Source organism: Oncorhynchus mykiss, chromosome 6 (genome assembly GCF_013265735.2).
Source record: "Oncorhynchus mykiss isolate Arlee chromosome 6, USDA_OmykA_1.1, whole genome shotgun sequence".
Taxonomy (NCBI): domain Eukaryota; kingdom Metazoa; phylum Chordata; class Actinopteri; order Salmoniformes; family Salmonidae; genus Oncorhynchus; species Oncorhynchus mykiss.
Genome location: NC_048570.1, coordinates 23,393,953 through 23,419,755, shown reverse-complemented (window position 1 = coordinate 23,419,755; position 25,803 = coordinate 23,393,953). Strand labels below are relative to the sequence as shown.

At 42.3% G+C, this 25,803-nt stretch overlaps 2 protein-coding genes across 2 annotated transcripts in view; both read left to right on the top strand.

Annotated features, from left to right (window-relative positions):
- LOC110525536 (GCN1 activator of EIF2AK4) overlaps positions 1–8,700 on the top strand; it is a 35,502-nt gene extending 26,802 nt beyond the window's left edge. Inside the window, exons 50-57 of the mRNA XM_036979667.1 lie at positions 2,861–3,091; positions 3,339–3,532; positions 3,722–3,836; positions 6,466–6,562; positions 7,032–7,180; positions 7,300–7,410; positions 7,593–7,814; positions 7,978–8,700. Coding sequence (XP_036835562.1) covers positions 2,861–3,091; positions 3,339–3,532; positions 3,722–3,836; positions 6,466–6,562; positions 7,032–7,180; positions 7,300–7,410; positions 7,593–7,814; positions 7,978–8,103 — 1,245 coding nt within the window. The 3' untranslated portion in view covers positions 8,104–8,700. The remainder of the gene's footprint in view (positions 1–2,860; positions 3,092–3,338; positions 3,533–3,721; positions 3,837–6,465; positions 6,563–7,031; positions 7,181–7,299; positions 7,411–7,592; positions 7,815–7,977) is intronic.
- A 360-nt stretch (positions 8,701–9,060) lies between these two features.
- LOC110525535 (ras-related protein Rab-35) lies at positions 9,061–22,732 on the top strand. The gene is made up of 6 exons (XM_021605724.2): positions 9,061–9,383; positions 13,871–13,921; positions 14,067–14,190; positions 19,608–19,732; positions 20,220–20,344; positions 20,587–22,732. The coding sequence occupies exons 1-6, from the start codon at positions 9,332–9,334 to the stop codon at positions 20,713–20,715; spliced, it is 606 nt and encodes a 201-aa protein (XP_021461399.1). The 5' UTR covers positions 9,061–9,331; the 3' UTR covers positions 20,716–22,732.
- The last annotated feature ends 3,071 nt before the right edge of the window (positions 22,733–25,803 follow it).

The window sequence follows — 25,803 nt, the reverse complement described above, 5'->3', positions numbered from 1 at the left end:
AGCTCTGAGACAGTGTTGTGACGAGGCACCGATCTGGGGAAGGGTACCAAAACATTTATGCAGCATTGAAGGACCCCAAGAACACAGTGGCCATCAATCTTAAAAGGAAGTTTTGAACCACCAAGACTCTTCCTAGAGCTGGCCGCCCGGCCTAACTGAGCAATCGGGGAGAATGGCCTTGGTCAGGGAGGTGGTCACTTTGACAGAGCTTCTTTAAAAAATGTTTTTATGTATTTCCTTTATTTAACCAGGTAGGCTAGGTTGTGAACAAGTTCTCATTTACAACTGCGACCTGGCCTAGATAAAGCACAGCAGTTCGACACACACAACAACAGAGTTACACATGGAATAAACAAACATACAGTAGAAAAAGTATATATACAGTGGCAATAAATAGGCCATGGTGGTTTAAGTTATTACAATATACCAATTAAACACTGGAGTGATTGATGTGCAGAAGATGTGCAAGTAGGGGTACTGGGGTGCAAAGGAGCAAGATAAATAAGTACAGTAAGGGGATGATGGTAGTTGGATGGGCTGTGTGCAGTGATCTGTGAGCTGCTCTGACAGCTGGTGCTTAAAGCTAGTGAGGGAGATATGAGTCTCCAGCTTCGCTGATTTTTACAGTTTGTTCCAGTCATTGGCAGCAGAGAACTGGAAGGAAAGGCGACCAAAGTGGGAATTGGCTTTGGGGGTGACCAGTGAGATATACCTGCTGGAGCTCGTGCTACAGGTGGGTGCTGCTATGGTGATCAGTGTGCTGAGATAAGGCGGGGCTTTACATAGCAAAGACTTGTAGATGACCTGTAGCCAGTGGGTTTGGCTACGAGTATGAAGCGAGGGCCAGCCAACGAGAGTGTACAGGTCGCAGTGGTGGGTAGTATATGGGGCTTTGGTGACAAAACGGATGGCACTGTGATAGACTGCATCCAATTTGTTGAGTAGAGTGTTGGAGGCTATTTTGTTGAGGATTGGTAGGATGGTCAGTTTTACGAGGGTATGTTTGGAAGCATGAGTGAAGGATGCTTTGTTGCGAAATAGGAAGCCGATTCTAGATTTAATTTTGAATTGGAGATGCTTAACGTGAGTCTGGAAGGAGAGTTTACAGTCTAACCAGACACCTAGGTATTTGTAATTGTCCACATATTCTAAGTCAGAACCGTCCAGAGTAGTGATGCTGGACGGGCAATTGTAGAATAAGGTTCCAATTTAACAAAATGTGGAAAAAATCAAGGGGTCTGAATACTTTTTGAATGCACTGTACGTTATGGCAACAATTTGATTTTTTTTGCTTCAGTGAAGGTGTTTTCGGCTGTTTTGGCACACATTTTTTTCCTTGAGACAAGCCAAAGTCTGCCCTTTCGTCGGTGATTGGTCAACAGTAGGGATTATTCAATTAAGTCTTTGTTGTCATTCAAGGAGAGGAGACTCGTTTTCATGCACATTATTTCATTGAGAAATACTGCACCAAACATCTTAGATGTAATTCTGACTATTTTGAGGACGTTTACTGGATACTGCGTCTCAAAATGTACAAACCACACTTGACGCTTTTTTTTCTCCTTTTTCAAGCGAAGGGCTTTTTAAGGGAGTATAGTATGCAAGCGCACGTCTTCGGTTCACCTAGCCGAATTCGGCTAGTTACCAGCTGAACTGAAGCAAGCTGACACCTTAACACTAGAGCTTACATTAGCAACATGCATGCATCCGCCCACCTGAGGATCTGTCTTTCAGCAATCTATTTCCTGTGTTTGAGGCGGGAAAGGTCCACTTGTCACTTAAATCTCGCTGGATTGATTGCTTTAATTTCCCTCCTACGACTCTTTCATACTTTTGTGCCTGTAGTTTTTTTTTTACCGTTAATGTTATGACAGCGAAAATGTTTATAATGACCTGTCAAACACACTCTTGTAATGGCTGAAATGGGCTCAATGGAATACATTGTCTTTTTGTTGATTTAATGCATTGTCTCGACACTTACATCACAAGAAAGAGAAGAAAAATAACTTATTTTGATGGGCGTTTGTTTTTTTGTGGAATTGAAAAAATTTATTTAATACAAATTAGATGCGCTGCAATGAAAGCAACTTCCGGAAATATACACTCAGATTATAGTGATATTATGTTTGATCTCGCAAACAATGTAAAGTATGTTTACATGGGTGTAATCTAGAGCCAAGCGTGTTGATTTTTAATCCGAGGGTATCCTGCTATTGACACACTTGAATCATGCAATAGAACGTGACAACGTAATTGAGGCAGTCCAGACCGTGCAGGTAGGTTAGACTGAGCAAGTGTTTGGTGGTTGCAGGCCTGTTCCACCCCTTTATATTAATTGATTAATATATGCAAATACATCTGGTGTATTTATGCAAATGAGGCACATATAATTTTCTTAATCTTAACACAAAATATATTAAAGAGAACTGATACAATAAGAAAATGTGTGTGTGTGTGTGTATATATATATGAGTGCATTTTAAAATTTGACAAAAATTGATGACCTGAAGTCCGAAATCCCGGAAGTCCATTATTTGTCTGTGCCAGTAAAATGTGCTATAATTCAGTCCATATATGAGGGATTATACAATTTCAAAACGTTTGGAATATCTTCATCCATTTTCCAACTGTTGAATTTATAATTGATTTTAAAACCTTTTTAACAATTTTGATGACCGTTGATATTAATATGAAACACTGGTGACACACATCCTGGTGTGGGGGTAAGTGTAGATAGAAAAACACCAATTACAGTCACATCTACAAGTTACTCCAACTCAGGTTGACTAATGTTAATATACCCTGTGTCCTCCCTCTTCCTCTTTCCCCCCCTTCTTCTTCTCCTCTCCCTCTTCCCCAGGGTGTGACCTGCATCCTGCCAGTCCTGAGGGAGGGAGTGTTGACAGGCAGTCCTGAGCAGAAAGAGGAGGCGGCTAAGGCACTGGGAGGAGTCATCAAGCTGACATCCCCCGATGCTCTCCGACCATCTGTGGTCAACATTACTGGACCGCTCATCCGTATCCTGGGAGACCGCTTTGCCTGGAGTGTGAAGACCTCTCTACTAGAGACACTCACCCTGCTGCTGGCCAAGGTCAGTGTCTGCTGATGATTCAGTCTGATGTTAAAGGCTGTGTTCGGTAAGCACACAATGGGAGGAGACATTTTTGGGGGGGAAATGGGGTTAATACATTAAATAAATAAACTATTTTCGCTCTTCCATTTCTAAACGTTTTCCCATTTTGTACCTACTAAACACAATCCTGTAGTTTCCTCCCTGCTGGAACGATGGTTGGTGTCTGGCTCTGGTCTTGACCATGTTGCTCTGCCCCTGTCTCCAGGTAGGCATAGCCCTGAAGCCCTTCCTGCCCCAGCTCCAGACCACCTTCCTAAAGGCTCTGCAGGACTCCAGCCGGGCGGTTAGACTGAGGGCCGCTGAGGCCCTGGGCCAGCTGGTCTCTATCCACAGCAAGGTGGACCCTCTATTTACCGAGCAGCTCTCTGCCATCAACAACGCTGAGGACTCCGGAGTGAGGTACGCAAAACCATTAAATTATGGGAATGTTTCTGGAATTTAGCAACCCTCAGGTGTTCTTACTGAGAAACAATATCAAGAGTAGTGATCGGTTCCATATAGGATTCCCCTCATTTAAGAAATTATTTTTGATTGATTAAATTCAATCAATCAAAATTGTGATCCTAGTGTTCTGCTCCCATATTTCAGGGAGACCATGCTACAAGCCTTACGATTTGTCATCCAGGGAGCGGGTTCAAAGGTTGACCCAGCCATCAGGAAAAACATTACCACGACATTGCTGAGCATGCTGGGACATGATGAGGTATGTACAAAGATGTTGGATAAATGAAGAGGGTTCACTCAGGTCGTTGTCAGTTCTGGTCTACTTAACGGGGTGGTTCTCCCATAGGCACCAATGCAATAGCAGCTGAGTCTAGTCTACTTACAGGCTGACAACACCGCTCGCGTCGCAAAATACATTTTGAAATCTATATTATTCAATCATTGCACCCACACTGCATTGCCACGGGCTAAAATAGAAATCAGTTATATTTGGGACGCAGATCGCACAGCAAGTCCTGCCTCTCCCATCTCCTCATTGGTTTATAGAAGCAGGTACCCACGTGCCATCTCCTCATTGGTAATACCCACGTGGGTGACTGAAAGAGGAATGAGGTTAGTGGTGGTAATGCACCTAATTTATGAAAGTTGCCAATCGCAATATAATGTCAGTAGAAGAAAAGGCCTAGGAGGAGAGATGACTAGAAATGATTCGGTTGACCGTTTTGGGTGTGGATTAATTGTCGGAGTAAAGGACCTTGTGCTTTTCAGGTAAGATAACAACTCAATGTTTATATCCCAGGACAAATTAGCTAGCAACAGCCAGCTAGCTAAATAGGACAAATTAGCTAGCAACAGCCAGCTAGCTAAATAGGACAAATTAGCTAGCAAGTGCAAGTTAGCTAGCTAAATTGCCATAAATGTTTAATGCTTTTCGACTTGTTCCCAAATCAATGTAATTGGGCCAGAATTTGTTTTGATATTTTAACCTGCGTGTCGTGATCGTGTTTGGTGTGGGGGGGGGGCCTAAATAAATGAATGCACGATGGCGCACGCGCACAGCCGATTTAGGTTCTGAGTTACAGTGAACTCGAAGTATTCAGACAGTGACAAATGTTTTGCTTTGGCAATTCTAGCACGTTGGTTAATGTGTAGACTGTTGACTTTAATTTGAGGGTATTTCATCCATATCAGCTTAACCATTTAGAAATTACTGCAGTTTTTGTATATAGTCCCCGCCCATTTTAGGGGACTAAAAGTATTGTGACAAATTAAGTTGTGTATTATAGTCAACCATTTTTAGTATTTGGTCCCATATTCCTAACATGCAATGATTACATCAAGATTGTGACTCTACAAACGTGTTTGCTGCAATTTGCTGTTTTGGTTGTGTTTCAGATTATTTTGTGCCCAATAGAAATGAATGGTAAATAATGTATTGTGCCATTTTGGAGTCACTTTTATTGTATATAAGAATCTAATATGTTTCTAAACACTTCTACGTTAATGCGGATACTACCATTTATTATGCATAGTCCTGACTGAATCATGAATAATGAAGAGTGAGAAAGTTATACGCACAAATATCATACCCTCAAAGACATGCAATACCGGGAGGTTAGCATTTGGGGGGGGGGGGGTGATATTTATGCCTAACTTTCTCACTCATCATTATTCACAATACATTCAGGACTATCCATCATGGTAGCATCCGCACTAATGCAGAAGTGTTTACAAACATTATTCTTAATTATAATAAAAGTAACTCGAAAATGACACAATACATTATTTACCATTTCTATTGGGGACAAAATATGAAACACCACCAAAACAAACAGCAAATGAATCCAACAAGTTTGTAGAGTCACAAACTTGATGTAATCATTGCGCGCTAGGAATATGGGACCAAATACTAAACTTTAACTACTTTAATACACGTATAAGTGAATTTGTGCAAATACTTTTGGTCCCCTACAATGGGGGACTATATACATAAAGTGCTGTAATTTCTAAACGGTTCATCCGATATGGATGAAAATACCTTGAAGTTAAAGCTGGCAGTCTGCACATTAACCTTATAGTCAATGTATAATTTAAAATCCAAAGTGCTGGCATACAGAGCCAAAACAACAACAGTGTCACTGGCCCAATACTTTTGAAGCTTACTGTAGTTTCTTGACTTTCATTGAACCAAACAAAAGCCGCGAATGGGGTGTCTCACTTCCTCTTCCATGTCTGGTATGTCTTCGTGCAGATACACTGACTGCAGCACGTATGAATGCAACAGATGTTTTTAAGGCAGACTACTGATCGCCCCTTTGTCTCCGTTAGTGGTAATTGTTAGAATTGAGTGCAAAACAATATCAGTTTTATCTTGCTAGCTAAATATATATTGTACCTGCAAGTTTCAGTGACAGAATCTTTTAGTGCTTTTAGAGTGCAATGTTACATTTTAGCTCTGATCAGACTTGACTTCCGTCAGTCTAGGCAGGATGTGGCTTTATGAAAGTGGTTTTTGGCCTCCTTGTCAGCATGTGTATGAAGCCTTAAAGCTGCAATAAGTAACTTTTTGGGCAACCTGACCAAATTCACATAGAAATGTGTGTTATAGATCTGTCATTCTCATTGAAAGCAAGTCTAAGAAGCGGTAGATCTGTTCTATGTGCACTTTTTATTCTTCCCGTTCTCAAGTTTCATTTTTGCTCCTTTTACTTTGGGTTTTGTACACCAGCTTCAAACTGCTGAAAATACTATATTTTTTGTTATGGAATATATATTTCAGTGTTTTTGCTTGTTTTGTCACAAACTGAAATTAGGCAAACTATTAGAATTTTAGAAACCAGGTGCATCTTTAAGTAGACTGATGTCGGTCTAACTGTGTGTGTGTGTAGGATGCTACACGCATGTCCTCAGCAGGGTGTGTAGGAGAGCTGTGTGCCTTCCTGTCTGAAGAGGAGCTGAGAAGTGTGTTGCTTCAGCACGTCCTGGGTAGGAATTTACTGTCACACCATACTCTCCCTCACACTACCCAGGGTTTCAGGAGGGAATGTCTCTCTTGTAACCAAAAAGCTAGCCACTTAGCTAGCAAGTCAGCAAACCAAATGCTGGAGCCCTGAGATGGATATAATTATTTGACTCATCTTAGATTTCTTATAGTTTCACCCCCGCAGCCCCCCCAAAATAATATATATATATTTATTTTTAAACATTTTACTGTATTAAAAATTATACCGTTGGTATTTCAAAATACCCCCGGTATACAGTATAAATGGTATATCACCCAAGCCTAATTTATAGCATGTTACTGTACAGCCACTACGTTCCAAGTTAGGCGCTTATTAATGGTAAAATCATATACGGGTATGAGTGTAAAGGGCTACCTCACTCTATCAAAATGGTAAAGTAGTAAGGAAAGACATTCATGTTTGTACTAAAACAGTGCCCTCTCTTCTCCTAGCTGACATATCAGGTGTGGACTGGATGGTGCGTCATGGTCGCAGTATGGCCCTGGCCATCGCAGTCAAGTCTGCGCCCGAGCAGCTGTGTGTGGAGGAGTACAGTTCAACTGTGATGGAGACCATCCTTGCCAATGCCACTGCAGACAGGGTAGATCCCATTAGTTTACTCATTCTGTTCAACCAGACCATGGAAGGATTTGCTTTCCAAGCACTCTCTTCCCCTGTCTTTACCCTCTCTGACTAACCACTGTGTCCTGTCTCCTCAAGATCCCCATAGCCACCAGTGGGATCAGAGCCATGGGCTACCTGATGAGACATCATCTCAGAACCGAGGGAGCAAGTGGCTCATCACAGCGCATTATCACACAGTTTGTCAAGGTGAGGCAGGGGGGTACTTTCTCTTTAAGGTCACTTTTTTTCCCATTTGCAAAAAATGTTTTGCCAATCGAGCACTGAAGGGGTGCATGAATATGGGTATTATCTGTAAGAAATAAGAACCACTATGACAGTGCTCCTCTGAGGATTTGTCAGTAACCTCTCTCCTGTAATTTCCCCTGCAGTGTCTCCAGAACCAGTCCAGTGACATCAGGCTGGTGTCGGAGCGGGTGCTGTGGTGGGTGTTTAAGGACAAGGCCACGCCCTCCCTGGAGCCCGCCCTCATCAAGCCTCTGGTGAAGAGCCTGCTGGACAATACCAAGGACAAGAACACCAGCGTCAGAGCCCAGAGCGAACACACCATCGTCAGCCTGCTCCGACTGCGCCAGGGAGAGCAGACCATGCAGGTCCGTGACACACACATACAAATAAACATCCACACAGTCTCAATACTCATTATAAAGAGGACAATACTCGGGCTGATGGATTTAAGTTGTGCATTGTGCATCTGGTGTACTTATCCAATAATATTCAAATCTCTCACTCTGTAATGTTATGTTTGTCTTTCAGAGCGTTAGTGCCATCCTTGACTCCGCAAGTAATGACTTGCTGTCTGACTGTCACCGCCGCTCCCTGAGGAAGATCTCCAGCCTTCCAGACTCTAACGAAGAGATTGACGACACCATCCTCACGTGATGGGCAGGACTGAACACAGCTTGACAAATCCATACGGTTGCTCATGTACTCAGAAAAGACCTCCACAGCAATCAAGAAAAACTCTGTCATGTCTCACAATTGCATACATCTATGGAGAGAACCCTCACACACACATACATCCCCATTAACTCCATGTTATCCATGGACCAAGGAAAAGGTATGAATTTACTCACTTTCCTTCATAATCCCCCCCCCCCCCCCCCCCTTGGACAATTATTTCATTTTTTCATGTTTTAGTGGCTCTAAACATACATTTAGAACATTTGTTTCATCTCACTAAGTGCAGTTAAATTTCCTGAGTGAGCTCACTGCATAAAGAAAGTAATTTGTGCCAATTCCTTTGACATTTTAAATGTGTATTCAATGACCCTCTTATTTTATTGAATTTATTTCGAGCATCACTGATACTAGTATAACAAAGCAGCAATTACATTTCTCCCATTGCTTATACTCTGGGTTTTATACCTCTGCTTTGTGTGTGTGGGGAACGCAACCTGTTACCTTTATGATAGTTGATATTCTAAACAATTATATGGTTGTAAAAATAAATCAAATAAAGACCTTGATTTGATAATGGTTTGAATTAGTCTGAATTAACTTAAGACTTTTTGCCACCTTGTGAACGTCACTCATTATATTTATCTAATTGCATTCACCAGTATACAACACAAGTTACACAAATTGGAAATGTAGCTAGTAAGTCATGTCCTCTGTAAATTCAGAGAAGTATCCCTTAGTTAAGAGTGAAAAACTGCTGCCTATGACTTGGATACACATGAGACTGGATGTGGTGCGTTTTAGCAATTGTGTTGCTCCGAATGCAGTCTGTCTAGGTCAAAGGTGTAGAATTATTTACGTACAAATGGAAAGGTGCAAACTTTCAACGGCTCCCTGCATGGTGGCTAGAATCAATGGGCCCAAATTGATTAATGGTCCCACTTTGTCGTGCGTCTGCGCAGTGAGCGTGGTTCGCGTAGGGTTGGGTGCACAACACTGTGCAGTAACTACCAGAGAAGGAAGCGGAGTTTCCGGCTATTTGCAGCAGAGGGAGAGGATTGCTGACACCGCCGGCTCGGGGGCTAGCAATTGGGCACACTCATTCATATCGGGGGTAGGGTTGGTGAATTACAAGCCAAGGGTACAGACAGCAAGTCGAGAGGAAGACCAAAGTAACAGCAAAAGGCGGGGTGACCCACCAACTACCGGCATGGCCAGGGACTACGATTACCTCTTCAAGCTGCTCATCATCGGTGACAGTGGTAAGCGAATACCGGGGATGTGTGACGGGAAATGGGCCTTTCGAGGTTTTTACACGACGAGTCGCAGAAATGTAGGTCGAGGTTCATAACGTGATTTTGGACTCAGTTTTAAGTTGACGTCTTCATTTTAAAAGTCCACATCCAATATTTTCGAGCAATGGGAAAGAGCGGTGACTAGGGCGGAGGTTGTGTATCGCAGGCTGTCAGCCGATCAGGCCGGATATCGCTCGCTGCACGAGTGTATTAGCGTCTATACTGGGACGAATTCCATCCATTATAAGAATGTTATTTATGCGGGATACTTGACTGCCCAAGTATTATGGTGTTCCAAGTGTGTACATTGTAACTAAATGTTTACATTACTTCGTAAAGCTAGCAAAGTGCTATTAGATTACTAGTTAGAGCTACACTACAGTTCGCTAGTAAGCTAACGTTAGTCAGCTAACGTTACACACTTACTGGCGAGTGTTTTTATTTTATCCCAGTAGCTAGCGGCTTCATTGAAGTTGTTAACCAACCGTTATCCTGCTGTGTCAACTAGCTAGGTGGCTTGTCAGTGTCGTAGTAAAATATATATATATTTTCAGTAGTAGTTATGTTTGTAATTGCATATTAAAATGTGAAGTGCAGAGTTGTTTACAATAACCTTGGCTTGAATGATTTCTAGATGCTCCCTGGTTAGGGCCTAGTAGACACATGATGCAGTAATGAAACGTTCATAATATCATGATCCAACTAAATGCCAGAAGTCCAGTGAATATGAGGTATATTAGCTAAGAACAATACTACCACGTGTTGTTTTTCTACCTCCTACTCATATTTTTTTTTAAAGATGGTTGCATTCAGGTGAAAACATAAATCCACATTGACAACTCCACAATCACAATCCCTTTGTTGGGAAAGATCCATTGACACTCCCGGTCCTGGCACTACCCTGTCAGCTAGCTGATCACAATAGTGGGAAAGAAAGCAGTCCCCTTAGTACCACAGACACACAGGGGCCTGTGTCCCCTCAGCTGCAGTCTGGTACCAGTATTAGCACCACTGTTATGAGATTCAGAGAAAATGTAAACCAATGCTCAAATGCAAGTCCTGTCCCCTACCCTGTCACACTTACACATGCAATTGTTGCTGAGATTGATCTGACACGTATAGGGTTTAGGAGCTCAGATCAAGGGTCCCTTTCTGCACCTCATGGTCCCTCTGCAGTTAATTGGTCAATGAAAACTATTATTTGGACTGACAGAGGTCAAGTTTTGCATGACAACAACAAAGCAGAAACCAACTGTCACCCAGGCTACTGTGCCTCACATTTGTTAACTAGTTTAAATACAGTATTGATGATTTTGAATGACATACTGTATTTTGTAACTTGTGCTTTTGCTTATCATCCTAGACACATTCAGGGACTATATCTTGACCACATGTTCCTATATGACAGCTAGGTACTTCTTCACAGACCGATAATAGTCCTCCAGGTATCACTGACGACTGTTTTACCAGTTAGACCAGCGATGGGTAATGGACCTGCCAGGTACCAGAGATTCTACAGGTTTACCCTCAACTCACCCAGTCATTGATATCATTCACTGTTAACAAGACTGACTACTGGACTGTCCAGTCCATCATTCAAAACAAAGATGGATTTCACTGGCTTATGACAGAGCCTGATTAAAAGGTAGCAATGATATGGTGATGTGGTTGTTAGTGGCCTGACAGATGTAAGTATTGTTACCCACAGAAAGAACAATCTGTTTCTTGTAGCTGCAAGTAATGCTGTCTGGTGAAAGTGAACAAGACTCAGTGAATGATCAGAGGGATTTGTTTTCTGATGGGCTTTTAACTCAGGACCAATCAACCGCAGCTAGGCATGATCACATTACCTTTAGCTATCAACTGATCTGAGCTGGTAGTACCTCTGCCTGGACTCACAGTTAAGCTCTGACATTTTGGCCAACTCCTCATCTGACAGTTGGCTAGCTGCCTGTCTTTGCCTCTTAGTGAATTCACTGAAAGTGTCATCTGATTGGTGTACCAAGTAATTTGCAACATGGGATGTTATGAACTATACCAGCATAATTTGTTGCAAACCATCACCTCTATATTATTGTGATCTTAAACCTACTAAAGGTTATGCAGAGTTCAGCTGTCACTGTCTTTTATACATGGACTAGATGGCATGTATTTGTCTGAGTGCATGCTGTCAAGGCCTGGCTGGCTGACTGACTGTGCTAATATACACTACATGACCAAAAGTATGTGGACACCTTCTTGTCAAACATCTCCTTCAGATATCATGGGCATTAATATTGAGTTGGTCCCCCCCTTTGCTGCTGTAACAGCCTCCACTCTTCTGGGAAGGCTTTCCACTAGATGTTGGAACATTGCTGCAGGGAATTACTTCCATTCATCCTTGAGCATTAGTGAGGTCGAGCACTGATGTTGGGTGATTAGGTCTGGCTCGCCATCGGCGTTCAATTCATCCCAAAGGTGTTTGATGGAGTTGAGGTCAGGGCTCTGACCAGGCCAGTCAAGTTCTTCCACACCGATCTCGACAAACTTTTTCTGTATGGACCTCGCTTTGTGCACGTGGGCATTGTCATGCTGAAACAGGAAAGGGCCTTCCCCAAACTGATGCCACAAAGTTGGAAGCACAGAATTGTCTAGTATGTCATTGTATGCTGTAGCATTAAGATTTCCCTTCACTGGAACTAAGGGGCCTAGCCCGAATCATGGAAAAACAGCCCCTCACGATTATTTCTCCTCCACCGAACTTTACAGTTGGCACTCGGCGGGTAGCGGTCACCTGTCATCCGCCAAACCCAGATTCTTCCGTCAGACTGCCAGATGGTGAAGCGTGAATCATCACTCCAGAGAACGCATTTCCACTGCTCCAGAGTCCAATGGCGGGGAGCTTTACACCACTCCAGCCGATGCTTGGTATTGCGCATAGTGATCTTAGGCTTGTGTGCGGCTGCTCAGCCATGGAAATCCATTTCATGGAGCTCCTGTTGCACACTGAGGACAGACAATATAAAACAATATTCGCTACGTGCTTTAGTGCTCGTCGGTCCCGTTCTGTGAGCTTGTGTGGCCTACCGACTTCGCGGCTGAGCCATTGTTGCTCCTAGATATTTACGGTTATATGCATTCACTGTTGACCAGGGCAGCTCTCGCAGGGCCGAAATTTGATGAACTGACTTGTTGGGGAGGTGGCATCCTATGACGGTGCCACTTTGAAAGTAACTGAGCTCTTCAGTAAAGCCATTCGACTGTCAATGTTTGTATATGGAGTTTGCATGGCGGTGTGCTTGATTTTATACACCTGTCAGCAACGGGTGTGGCTGAAAAAGTCACTCATTTGAAGGGATGTCAATTTAGCAGATTAACACTGGAGTGATAAATGATCAAATGGTCATGTACAGGTAGAGATACTGTTGTGCAAAAGAGCAGCAAAGTAAATAAATAAAAACAGTATGGGGATGAGGTAGGTAAATTGGGTGGGCTATTTACTGATGGACTATGTACAGCAGCAGCGATCGGTTAGCTGCTCAGATGGCAGATGTTTAAAGTTGGTGAGGGAGATAAAAGTCTCCAACTTCAGCGATTTTTGCAATTCGTTCCAGTCACAGGCAGCAGAGAACTGGAAGGAACGGCGGCCAAATGAGGTGTTGGCTTTAGGGATGGTCAATGAGATACACCTGCTGGAGCGCGTGCTACGGATGGTTGTTGCCATGGTGACCAGTGAACTGAGATAAGGCGGAGCATTACTTTACATGGACTTGTAGATGACCTGGAGCCAGTGGGTCTGGCAACGAATATGTAGCGAGGACCAGCCGACTAGAGCATACAGGTCGCAGTGGTGGGTGGTATAAGGTGCTTTAGTAACAAAACGGATGGCACTGTGATAAACTGCATCCAGTTTGCTGAGTAGAGTATTGGAAGCTATTTTGTAGATGACATCGCCGAAGTCGAGGATCGGTAGGATAGTCAGTTTTACTAGGGTAAGTTTGGCGGCGTGAGTGAAGGAGGCTTTGTTGCGGAATAGAAAGCTGACTCTAGATTTGATTTTAGATTGGAGATGTTTGATATGAGTCTGGAAGGAGAGTTTGCAGTCTAGCCAGACACCTAGGTACTTATAGATGTCCACATATTCTTGGTCGTAACCATCCAGGGTGGTGATGCTAGTCGGGCGTGCGGGTGCAGGCAGCGAACGGTTGAACGGTTATCGTCCTCTGTTATTCCTCCTGGCTCTTTCATGGTCAGAGAAAAACAGAGCTATGGAAATATGATGACTCTGGTGGCAAGCATATGTTTACAAAACAACTCGAAGTCAGATAAATCTACATCTTCCTTCAAATTAGCTTACTCATGAAAACCTCTGTGTAGCCTAAATGTCATAATTAAAGGGTGGTAAGATATCAAATCTACTGAGTTGTAAGCCTTTTTAATCTGACTCTCAACCTGTCATTTTCTCTTCATTTCAGGAGTGGGGAAGAGCAGTCTCCTCCTGCGGTTTGCAGACAACACATTTTCAGGTAAGAGTAAATCTATCAGGTTATAAATGGTTTGTTCTGTTGTATTTGAACAACTGTCCAACCCACACTACATACAGTAAGTATTTGCCTTGCAAAATCAGACACTGGGTCTCATAACTTGTGTTGTTTTTGTTGTTGTTTGCAGGTAGCTACATCACCACGATTGGAGTAGACTTCAAGATCCGGACAGTGGAGATCAATGGGGAGAAGGTGAAGCTGCAGATCTGGGATACGGCAGGACAGGAGCGCTTCCGCACCATCACCTCCACGTGAGTACAGGCAGGGATGACTAACACGCACACACAAACACATGGAGAGCTGCAGTATTTTTTTACGAGGCCAACTTTTATGATAGTTTGAGCAAGTACTTCTCAAAGACTAGAATCATTTCCATGTTCTTTTTGGAATCTGATGGAATTTCCCACAGACCTTAATTACAAATTTTAGTAACAGGCGGTTTTTAGTCCGAATTATAGGACAGTAAAGGTTGGAGCTCAATGGCTCTCCCACTTGGGTGTCATCCCCATGGAGTTGCTTCACCTTGTTTCTATTTCTATTGCAGAAATTAGTGCCAATGCAATTTATTTTCTTCCTTTTTTTACATTTTCTTTTGCTTGCCTCCATTGTCCAAGTTTCTCATTTTCTGTCCGTTGTGTATTTCGGCTCCATGTTTGACAGATAATTACTTGTGTAGAGCCTGGGTTTCTTGGGACACAGGTATTGCTCTGGCTACCAGATAATTTATTTTTTTGCCAAGTGGAATAGGGTCATTGCCTTTTTAAAATTGTGGCACAAATAACTAACAATGACCGAATTGGAAGACATTCCTCTCTGAATTCATATTGTTTTTTTGTTTATTTTTTACTATGGCAGGTATTTTCTCTCAATTGAGTGCTTCCTAAGATGGAGTGGCTGAGAGAGTGTGCCCAGGCTTTCTCTTCTCTGTCATGAGAAATATGTGTAGTAATGAGTAGTTAGCATTCCTGAACAAGAATGCCGTCACTCAGGAGGGTAGGGTAAAGGTCTGTGAGCTAGTGAGAATGACCTAACAACTGTCTGACTCACACTGCTCTCAGTTTGTCATGAATAGGACAGCATATAAAAAAAAAACATTCATTCCTTTTGGACTTTGCCGGACGGTACAATACTTTGACACTGTTTGGCTTTGATGACCTGCTACTATGACAGAGTGGAGATAGTAAAAACCTTGCTGCTTTGGACATTCACTCAATTTACAGTAACGACAGTGAGGAACTGACAAAGGTGTTGAGAAAGAGAGGCATTTGAACTTGTGCATGTTTCCCAAGCCCCCTGGGAAATGTGTACATTTCTTCTTAGAAACAGAGCTGCTGGTTTTCCTATGGGAAAACCTCTACAAGTCTACAGCATGGATTCAGTGTGTGTTTTCTACTGAGCTGAGGGAACCTGGCTGTGTGAGGAGGGAGGTGGAGACTGCTACTGCTGGGTTGTTTTCGCTGATTGTTAATTGTGGAGAAGTAGAGTGGCATGGTGCCTCATTAGGTCTATGTGAATTTCAGGATAGAGATGGCTCACAGAGCCCTGCGTGCTGGAGTGGGAAACCCCACCTCCGTAAGGTAAATGGTCAGCCCACCCAGGGTGTATTTTGCCATATGTCCTTCCGTCAGTCACAGTCCAGTAGCTGCCATATGTTTGTCTTTATGGACAGCAGCGTGTGTGTGTGCGTGTGTGTGGGGGGGAGTCTGGCTCCAGCGCCCACTGTGTGTTTGTGGTTCTCCATTCATCTGTGCAGAACACCCCCGCTGACTGCCCCCTTACTCCTGGGCTGTGTGTGTCAGGCCATTACAATATCTCACACAAACACACACACACCACCCGCCCCTTTGAAAGGCCTATTGTGCTTTTTGTGTGTGTTGTGCAGTCAGATTGGGGATGCACCCTCATTTTGGGTCCTAGTCAAACTTATTCAGACATTTTTTTTTGTTTGTTCATGAATACTGTGGCTGTCCTCTACTTCCAGCTATGTATAGCCTATAAACAGGTAACTGCCAAAATAAAAGAAACACCAGCATAAAGTGTCTTAATAGGACGCTGGGCCAACACGACCCGCCAGAACATCTTCATTGCGTCTTGGCATAGATTTTAAATGTCCGGAATTCTATTGGAGGGATGTGACGCCATTCTCCCACAAGAAATAGCTTAATCTGGTGTTTTGTTGCTTATGGTGGTGAAAGATGCTGTTTCAGGCACCACTCCAGCATCTCCCATAAGAGTTAAATTGGGTTGAGATCTGGTGAGTGAGACGACACACACACACACACACACACACACACACACACACACACACACACACTCTTTAAACCCCCTGTGCTCCTTTCAGACCCCTCTTTCAAAGTCACTGAGATACCTTTTAGCCATGGTAGCCAAAATAATGGGCAACTCTGCATTTTTATACATGACTCTAAGCATGATGGGATGTTAATTGCTTAATTAACTCAAATCAAATGACATTTTATTGGTCACATACACGTGTTTGGCAGATGTTATTGCGGGTGGAGCGAAATGCTTGTGCTTCTAGTTCTGACAGTGCAGTAATATCTCACTTTCACAACGTATACCCAAAATACACGTAAATCTAAGTAAGGAATGGATTAAGAATATATATATATATATATATATATATATATATATATATATATATATATATATATAAATACATACAATAACAGTTGGAAGTCGGAAGTTTACATACACCTTAGCCAAATACATTTAAACTCAGTTTTTCACAATTCCTGACATTTAATCTTAATAAACAATTCCCTGTCTTAGGTCAGTTAGGATCCCCACTTTATTTTAAGAATGTGAAATGTCAGAATAATAGAAGAGAGAATGATTTATTTCAGCTTTTATTTCTTTCATCACATTCCAAGTGGGTCAGAAGTTTACATACACTCAATTAGTATTTGGTAGCATTGCCTTTAAATTGTTTAACTTGGGTCAAACGTTTCGGGGTGCCTTCCACAAGCTTTCCACAATAAGTTGGGTGCATTTTGGACCATTCCTCCGGACAGAGCTGGTGTAACTGAGTCAGGTTGTAGGCCTCCCTGCTCGCACACTCTTTTTCAGTTCTGCCCACAGATTTTCTATAGGATTGAGGTCAGGGCTTTGTGATGGCCACTCCAATACTTTGTTGTCCTTAAGCCATTTTGCCACAACTTTGGAAGTATGCTTGGGGTCATTGTCCATTTGGAAGACCCATTTGTGACCAAGCTTTAACTTCCTGACTGATGTCTTGAGATGTTGCTTCAATATATCCACATCATTTTCTTTCCTCATGATGCCATCTATTTTGTGAAGTGCACCAGTCCCTCCTGCAGCAAAGCACCCCCACAACATGATGCTGCCACCCCCACAACATGATGCTGCCACCCCCGTGCTTCACGGTTGGGATGGTGTTCTTCGGCTTGCAAGCCTCACCCTTTTTCCTCCAAACATAACGATGGTCATTATGGCCAAACAATTATATTTTTCTTTCATCAGACCAGAGGACATTTCTCTAAAAAGTATGATCTTTGTCCCCATGTGCAGTTGCAAACTGTAGTCTGGCTTTTTTTGTCGGTTTTGGAGCAGTGGCTTCTTCCTTGCTGAGCTGCCTTTCAGGTTATGTTGATCTAGGACTCGTTTTACTGTGGATATAGATACTTTTGTACCTGTTTCCTCCAGGTCCTTTGCTGCTGTTCTGGGATTGATTTGCACTTTTCGCACCAAAGTACGTTCATCTCTAGGAGACAGAAAGCATCTCCTTCCTGAGCGGTATGATGGCTGCGTGGTCCCATGGTGTTTATACTTGCGTACTATTGTTTGTACAGATGAACGTGGTACCTTCAGGCGTTTGGAAATTGCTCCCAAAGATGAACCAGACTTGTGGAGGTCTGCAATTTTTTTTCTGAGGTCTTGGCTGATTTCTTTTGATTTTTCCATGATGTCAAGCAAAGAGGCACTGAGTTTGAAGGTAGGCCTTACAGGTACACCTCCAATTGACTCAAATTATGTCAATTATCCTATAAGAAGCTTCTAAAGCCATGACATAATTTTCTGGAATTTTCCAAGGTGTTTAAAGGCACAGTCTTTTTAAATGAATTTATCTTATTAACACTTTGTTCTAGCTAGCTATTTGTGTAGGTAGCTATCAAGTAAACCCAATGATGTGTATGTAAACTTCTGACCCACTAGAATTGTGACTAAGTGAAATAATCTGTCTTTAAACAATTGTTGGAGAAATGACTTGTGTCATGCACAAAGTAGATGTCCTAACCGACTTCAACTGTATATATGAAATGGGTGATACAATTTTAAAGTGACTAAGATACCGTAGAATAGTGTGGAGTACAGTTTATACATATGAGATGAGTAATGCTGGATACGGAACATTATTAAAGTGGCTAGTGATCCATTTCTAAAAGTGACCAGTGATTCCTAATCTATGCCTATAGGCAGCCGCCTCTGATGTGCTGGTGATGGCTGTTTAGCAGTCTGATGGCCTTGAGATAGAAGCTGTTTGTCAGTCTCTCGGTCCCTGCTTTGATGCACCTGTACTGACCTTGCCTTCTGGATGGTAGCGGGGTGAACAAGCAGTGGCTCGGGTGGTTGATCTTTTTGGCTTTCCTGTGACATCAGGGGTGCTGTAGGTGTCCAGGAGGGCGGGAAGTTTGCCCCTGGTAATGCGTTGGGCAGACCTCACCACCCTCTGGAGAGTTTTGCGGTTGTGGGCTATGCAGTTGCAGTACCAGGCGGTGATACAGCCCGACAGGATGCTCTCAATTGTGCATCTGTAAAAGTTTGTGAGCGTTTTAGGTGTTAAGCCAAATTTCTTTAGACTCCTGAGGTTGAAGAGGCGCTGTAGTGCCTTCTTCACCCCACTGTCTGTATGATGTGTACGCCGAGGAACTTGAAGCTTTCCACCTTCTCCACTGCGGTCCCATCTGTGGATAAAGGGGTGCTGGCTAAATTCCCAATCTGGCCCTCAAAACATCATGGCCACCTAATCATCCCCAGCTTCCAATTGGCTCATTCATCCATCTCATTTCCCCTGTAACTATTCCCCAGGTCGTTGCTGTAAATGAGAATGTGTTCTCAGTCAACTTACCTGGTAAAATAACGGTTAAATAAAAATAACAAGTGTTTCCTTTATTTTGGCAATCAGTCTTTGTCATAGTCCACTGGACTCTTTCGTCTTCAAAGGAAAACTGTGGTGAGCATTATCCCTGGCTTCCTGCTGACCGTTGCCCCACCCTGCCTCAGAGACACTCCTTCTTGCTCTCATCCTTTCAGGAACACTATAATTAATATGCATTATTGAACTCTGAGCAGCATGTGGAGTCAGTGTATATGTTATACGCTTTCAGTTAATTTTGGCTGTTATAGGAATGACAAAAGGAAATAAATTGTCTATATTGTGCCATTTATTGGAAAAGGTCTAAGTCTATTGGATCATAAAGAAGCATCGCATCTTAATTGTGAGCATGTGCAGTCCTGGGCTCAATTGTCTTCAATCATACTCTTTGCTTTGTTAACATCAGTTGGGATTGATTGAAATCGCCAATGTGTGTTTGTGTAATAGTGTGACTCTGTTCTCTTAAGTTAGGCTCCCCCTATTGGACTTGAGGTCAACATGCTGACTGCTCTCTCTTTCTGTCTCTGTCTCCAGATACTACAGAGGAACACATGGGGTCATAGTGGTATATGATGTCACAAGTGCCGAATCCTTTGTCAATGTGAAACGATGGCTACATGAAATCAACCAGAACTGTGATGACGTGTGTCGAATATTAGGTGAGTCCAGTCCACCTGTTTCAAATACCTTTACTCAGTGCAGTGTTTTTGCAGCAGGGACCCTTGCTTAAGGCTGTATGAAATCCTTGCAGTGGACGGAATCGCGGAATCCAGACATCAAAATGGAATTCAACAATAGAAAAAAATGGTTTAACTTTTATTGAATGCTGTTAACTAATTAGAACATTTATTAATTTGCACAAATTTCTCATAAGACATGAAAATAATGAAGCAACAGAATAGGAATGCCCCTGTGTGTGCGGTGCACACATTTGTCTATCAATTATTGCATCGACATGAACACAGAACATACAATTTTGTTTTATCTATTAAAAAAAGTGTAATTTTGAGAGTGAAAAACGTAAAATAATCTGAAACCCGGAAAACGAAACTGAGGAATCTGGAAAAAATGCAACAGATTTTAACGGATCCTACATGCAGTTGAGCAGAACGCTAAAAAGGTCTTTCTATTCCTATTTTGCCTTAGTGGGAAACAAGAACGACGATCCCAACTCAAAGGTGGTGGAGACGACTGACGCACAGAAGTTTGCAGAGCAGATGAGCATCAACCTCTTTGAGACGAGTGCAAAAGAGAACATCAATGTGGAAGAGGTAAGTCATTGGCCAGGGACCCTGTAATATTAGTAATGGAAAGTTGAGTGGGTAGAATTGTTCATGGAACACAGGCTTGAAGGTGAGGTTGTTGTTGCTTCATTGGAGGAAATATATAACAATCTCTCATCCAAAACAATGTAGTTGATTGTTTACCATATTGTGTTGTTTTGTGATTTCCCCACAGAAGTTTAACCGTAGTTGATGGCGTTCACCATGTTGTTTTTGTGTTTTCCCCATAGATGTTTAACTGCATCACAGAGCTAGTGCTGAGAGCCAAGAAGGAGGTGCAGGCCAAGCAGCAGCAGCAGCAACAGAATGACGTGGTCAAACTCACCAAGAACAGTAAACGAAAGAAAAAGTGCTGCTAGCGAACTCGAACCCACTCACAAAGTCCAGCAGCGTCTGCTCCAGAGAACACACACGGGATGGAACTCCAAGCATCTAAATTAAGACCAGATAGATTTAATAAATATACAATGGGAAAAAAGTCCCCTTTGGACAAAAATCATGAAGAAAAAAAATACATGTACAGATTTTATTAGAAGTCAGAAGTTTTATTTGGAATTCAGCAGATGAGCACTATTTAACAGTGATCCTCCTTGAAGGATCTGCAAGCAGACAAGTGATGGCCATAATGCTCAGATTTCTATATGCATATATTCTTACATCGGTATCTATTTTGTCCTTCTCATTCCACTTCACACGGGACACTGAGTCAAGTGAAACTGTGCACCCGAAGTGGAGGACTCACTTTTTTTTGTGATTTTCTTTGTTTTTTGGGGGTGAGGGGTGGGGTCTGTTGTTGGAATGGGGGACTAAGTAAAACATCTTTACTTGGGAAGGGGTTCACAACCTTCGTACATTTTTTATTTGGACTTTTCAGACACCTGTATGGCTCATCCCAACCCATTATGAACTTCTGGTTTGTTTTTGGACTTGATGGGAAAATATCATGAGGATGATGATTGATAGGCAACCTTTAGCAACTAATCCAATGGACAGAACTGGTGACTTCTATCTTATCTTTGGTTCTCTTTTTTTGCCAAGCTTTTTCTCCTCTTCCCCTTAATCTCTAGCCAACGACCGGTTTCTAGAGAGATTTTCAGAGCAGTGAACCACTCCCATGACCCTGGCTGGGACGCAATGCTCTGCCATCACCACTCACTGCAGTCTTATTGTGCGCTAAGTTTGTTTTTAAAAGAAGAAAAAAATCTTCCACTTTTTTAAAACAATGATACTGCCAATATGTTGTGAATGAAATAGTTAGAAACTCTGTGTCTCCCCTTATTGGACTGTTGCCATAGAGACCCACTGGGTGTAGTAATTTGGGGTTAGGGTCTGTAGGGGCCCAGGTAGCCCTCAGGGAGAGAGCCCAGGAACCACTCTCTAACCACACTCCAGCCTCTGGCCTCTACTCCCATGCTCCAAACACCTCATATCAGCACCTCTCACAGCTATGGATTCAACCCCCTTAGCTTCCACCACTGGTGGTGCATTTTAATTATAACATCTATCAGTGCAGGGTGCATTTGGTTTGTACCAGGAGGATGGTGTTGACAAGAAATGGGAGGTTTATTGTAGTCGGTGCAGTGATCCTGATCCATAGCTGACTGGTTAGCCTTGTGTGTATGTGTGTGTTCAGCACTTAACACTGTTTGAAGGGGTATGTATAAGGTATCTGACATGCATTTTAGTATTCATAAGCTATCAAGGAGCTTGCAAAATGTTCTGAACTATTAACACGTGTATGCCTGGTGGTTTCGTCATGCTTCTATCTAGGACTTGTGACTATCTGGTTATCTGTTTAACCGAAGTCTTAATATCCAGTGTTCTGCTTGACTGTGAGTGAGTGGCAGGCTGGCAGTGAGAGACTGTTTCCTTCCTGAGGGTCTGCTATGGGGGAGCATTAGTGATGGAGCAATGAGAACCTTGACCGTAGCACTTTCCTACACACACTGGGCCCTGCATACCTCTCCCTCTGCTTGAGGGTAACTGGTGTAGGCTGAGGTGGCCATGATGTGGGTTTGGGAAATCTCTATGTGACCCTAACCAGACAACCATTGAGGTGGGGAACATGACAGTGCCACAACCTGAGCTCTGGGTGATGCAAGCCAAGCAGTGGAGAAATGGGATCAAATTCCAGACTGTATGATTTCTATTCATTATGTGTATATAAATATAGTTGTGTGTTTTATATTCAATATACAGAACATACACACATTCGCACACACAATTGTGCATGTATTGACATGCCTTGTGTGCTATGGTTGAAACACACTTATCAGCTGTGGTTTGCTGTACACTGGAGAAAGAGATGTACTATTCAGTTCCCTTCATGAATTTAATCAATAAACGTTTTAAAATAATAAATATTTGACACAATGACTGATCTCTCTTGTCAATTATTTGAAGCTTGCTCTTGATTCTTGTTGGGCTTCTGTCTTCTTGCTTTTTGTTAATAAAACTATGTAGGAATTGTGCAACTTAAATATCTTCTATAAAGCTGTTGTTTTCTTCTTTGTTGTTGACCACAATGAAACTATATGAACTCACAGTGTAGAGCATTCATTTACTTTGACTGTAAGTGGCCTGATAAATGGAGTTTTGTCCATAGTAGGCAAGGGCTTTTTCTCAATATATGGAGTGGATCCAAAGTAAGAACACTACCAAGACAGTTTCTTTATTTCTGTCCCCATTTTATTTTTTCACAGTGGCCTCCACATATAGAATCACATCCATTGGGTACACTTTCCCTTGGAAAATTGCTAGAAAAATCACTTCTCATTTACAATATTTGGATATTTTTTCCCCATTACTAAAAATAGTAATTTGCTATGAATATAAAACCATACTCTTACACATTTCTTTCATCATAAATATTATGTACCTCGTTATGAAAGTGTCATCAATATAGGAAAAATTCAGTTTGACATGTCATATGTACAATATTTGAATGAGTATGCATATTCATAATGTGTAATACATACAGTGGGGCAAAAAAAGTATTTAGTCAGCCACCAATTGTGCAAGTTCTCCCACTTAAAAAAGATGAGAGAGGCCTGTAATTTTCACCATAGGTACACTTCAACTATGACAGACAAAATTAAATAAAAAAAAACCCAGAAAATCACATTGTAGGATTTTTAATGAATTTATTTGCAAACTATGGTGGAAAATAAGTATTTGATCAATAACAAAAGTTTATCTCAATACTTTGTTATACACCCTTTGTTGGCAATGACAGAGGTCAAACGTTTTCTGTAAGTCTTCACAAGATTTTCACACACTGTTTCTGGTATTTTGGCCCATTCCTCCATGCAGATCTCCTCTAGAGCAGTGATGTTTTGGGGCTGTTGCTGGGCAACACGGACTTTCCACTCCCTCCAAAGATTTTCTATGGGGTTGAGATCTGGAGACTGGCTAGGCCACTCCAGGACCTTGAAATGCTTCTTACTAAGCCACTCCTTTGTTGCCCGGGCAGTGTGTTTGGGATCATTGTCATGAAAAGAAAAGAAAGACCCAGCCACGTTTCATCTTCAATGCCCTTGCTGATGGAAGGAGGTTTTCACTCAAAATCTCACGAAACATGGCCCCATTCATTCTTTCCTTTACACGGATCAGTCGTCCTGGTCCCTTTGCAGAAAAACAGCCCCAAAGCATGATGTTTCCACCCCCATGCTTCACAGTAGGTATGGTGTTATTTGGATGCACCTCAGCATTCTTTGTCCTCCAAACACGACGAGTTGAGTTTTTACCAAAAAGTTATATTTTGGTTTCATCTGACCATATGACATTCTCCCAATCTTCTTCTGGATCATCCAAATGCTCTCTAGCAAACTTCAGACGGGCCTGGACATGTACTGGATTAAGCAGGGGGACACGTCTGGCACTGCAGGATTTGAGTCCCTGGCGGCGTAGTGCGTTACTGATGGTAGGCTTTGCTACTTTGGTCCCAGCTCTCTGCAGGTCATTCACTAGGTCCCCCCGTGTGGTTCAGGGATTTTTGCTCACCGTTCTTGTGATCATTTTGACCCCACGGGGTGAGATCTTGAGTGCAGCCCTAGATCGAGGGAGATTATCAGTGGTCTTGTATGTCTTCCATTTCCTAATAATTGCTCCCACAGTTGATTTCTTCAACCAAGCTGCTTACCTATTGCAGATTCAGTCTTCCCAGCCTGGTGCAGGTCTACAATTTTGTTTCTGGTGTCCTTTGACAGCTCTTTGGTCTTGGCCATAGTGGAGTTTGGAGTGTGACTGTTTGAGGTTGTGGGCAGGTGTCTTTTATACTGATAAGAAGTTCAAACAGGTGCCATTAATACAGGTAACGAGTGGAGGACAGAGGAGCCTCTTAAAGAAGAAGTTACAGGTCTTTGAGAGCCAGAAATCTTGCTTGTTTGTAGGTGACCAAATACTTATTTTCCACCATAATTTGCAAATAAATTCATAAAAAATCCTACAATGTTATTTTCTGGATTTTTTTTCATTTTGTCTGTCATAGTTGAAGTGTACCTATGATGAACATTACAGGCCTCTCTCATCTTTTTAAGTGGGAGAACTTTCACAATTGGTGGCTGACTAAATACTTTTTTGCCCCACTGTATACACTACTGTTCAAAAGTTTGGGGTCACTTGGACATTTCCTTGTTTTTGTCCATTAGAATAACATCAAATTGATCAGAAGTACAGTGTAGACATTGTTAATGTTGTAAATGACTATTGTAGCTGAAAATGGCTGATTTTAATGGAATATCTACATAGGTGTACACAGGCCCATTATCAGCAACCATCACTCCTGTGTTCCAATGGCACGTTGTGTTAGCTAATCCAAGTTTAGCATTTTAAAAGGCTAACCGATCATTAGAAAACACTTCTGCAATTATGTTAGCACAGAAGAAAACTGTTACGATTAAAGAAGCAATAAAACTGGCCTTCTTTAGACTAGTTGAGTATCTGGAGCGTCAGCATTTGTGGGTTCGATTACTGGCTCATAATGGCCAGAAACAAATAACTTTCTTCTGAAACTCATCAGTCTATTCTTGTTCTGAGAAATGAAGGCTATTCCATGCGAGATATTGCCAAGAAACTGAAGATCTCGTACAACGCTGCGTACTACTGCCTTCACAGAACAGCGCAAACTGGTTCAAACCAGAATAGAAAGAGGAGTGGGAGGACCCGGTGGCACAACTGAGCAAGAGGACAAGTACATTAGAGTGTCTAGTTTGAGAAACAGACGCCTCACAAGTCCTCAACTGGCAGCTTCATTAAATAGTAGTCGCAAAACACCAGTCTCAACATCAACAGTGAAGAGGCAACTCCGGGATGCTGGCCTACTAGGAGGTCATCCTCTGTCCAGTGTCTGTGTTCTTTTGCCCATCTTAATCTTTTCTTTTTATTGGCCAGTCTGAGATATGGCTTTTTCTTTGCAACTCTGCCTAGAAGGCCAGCATCCCTCTTCA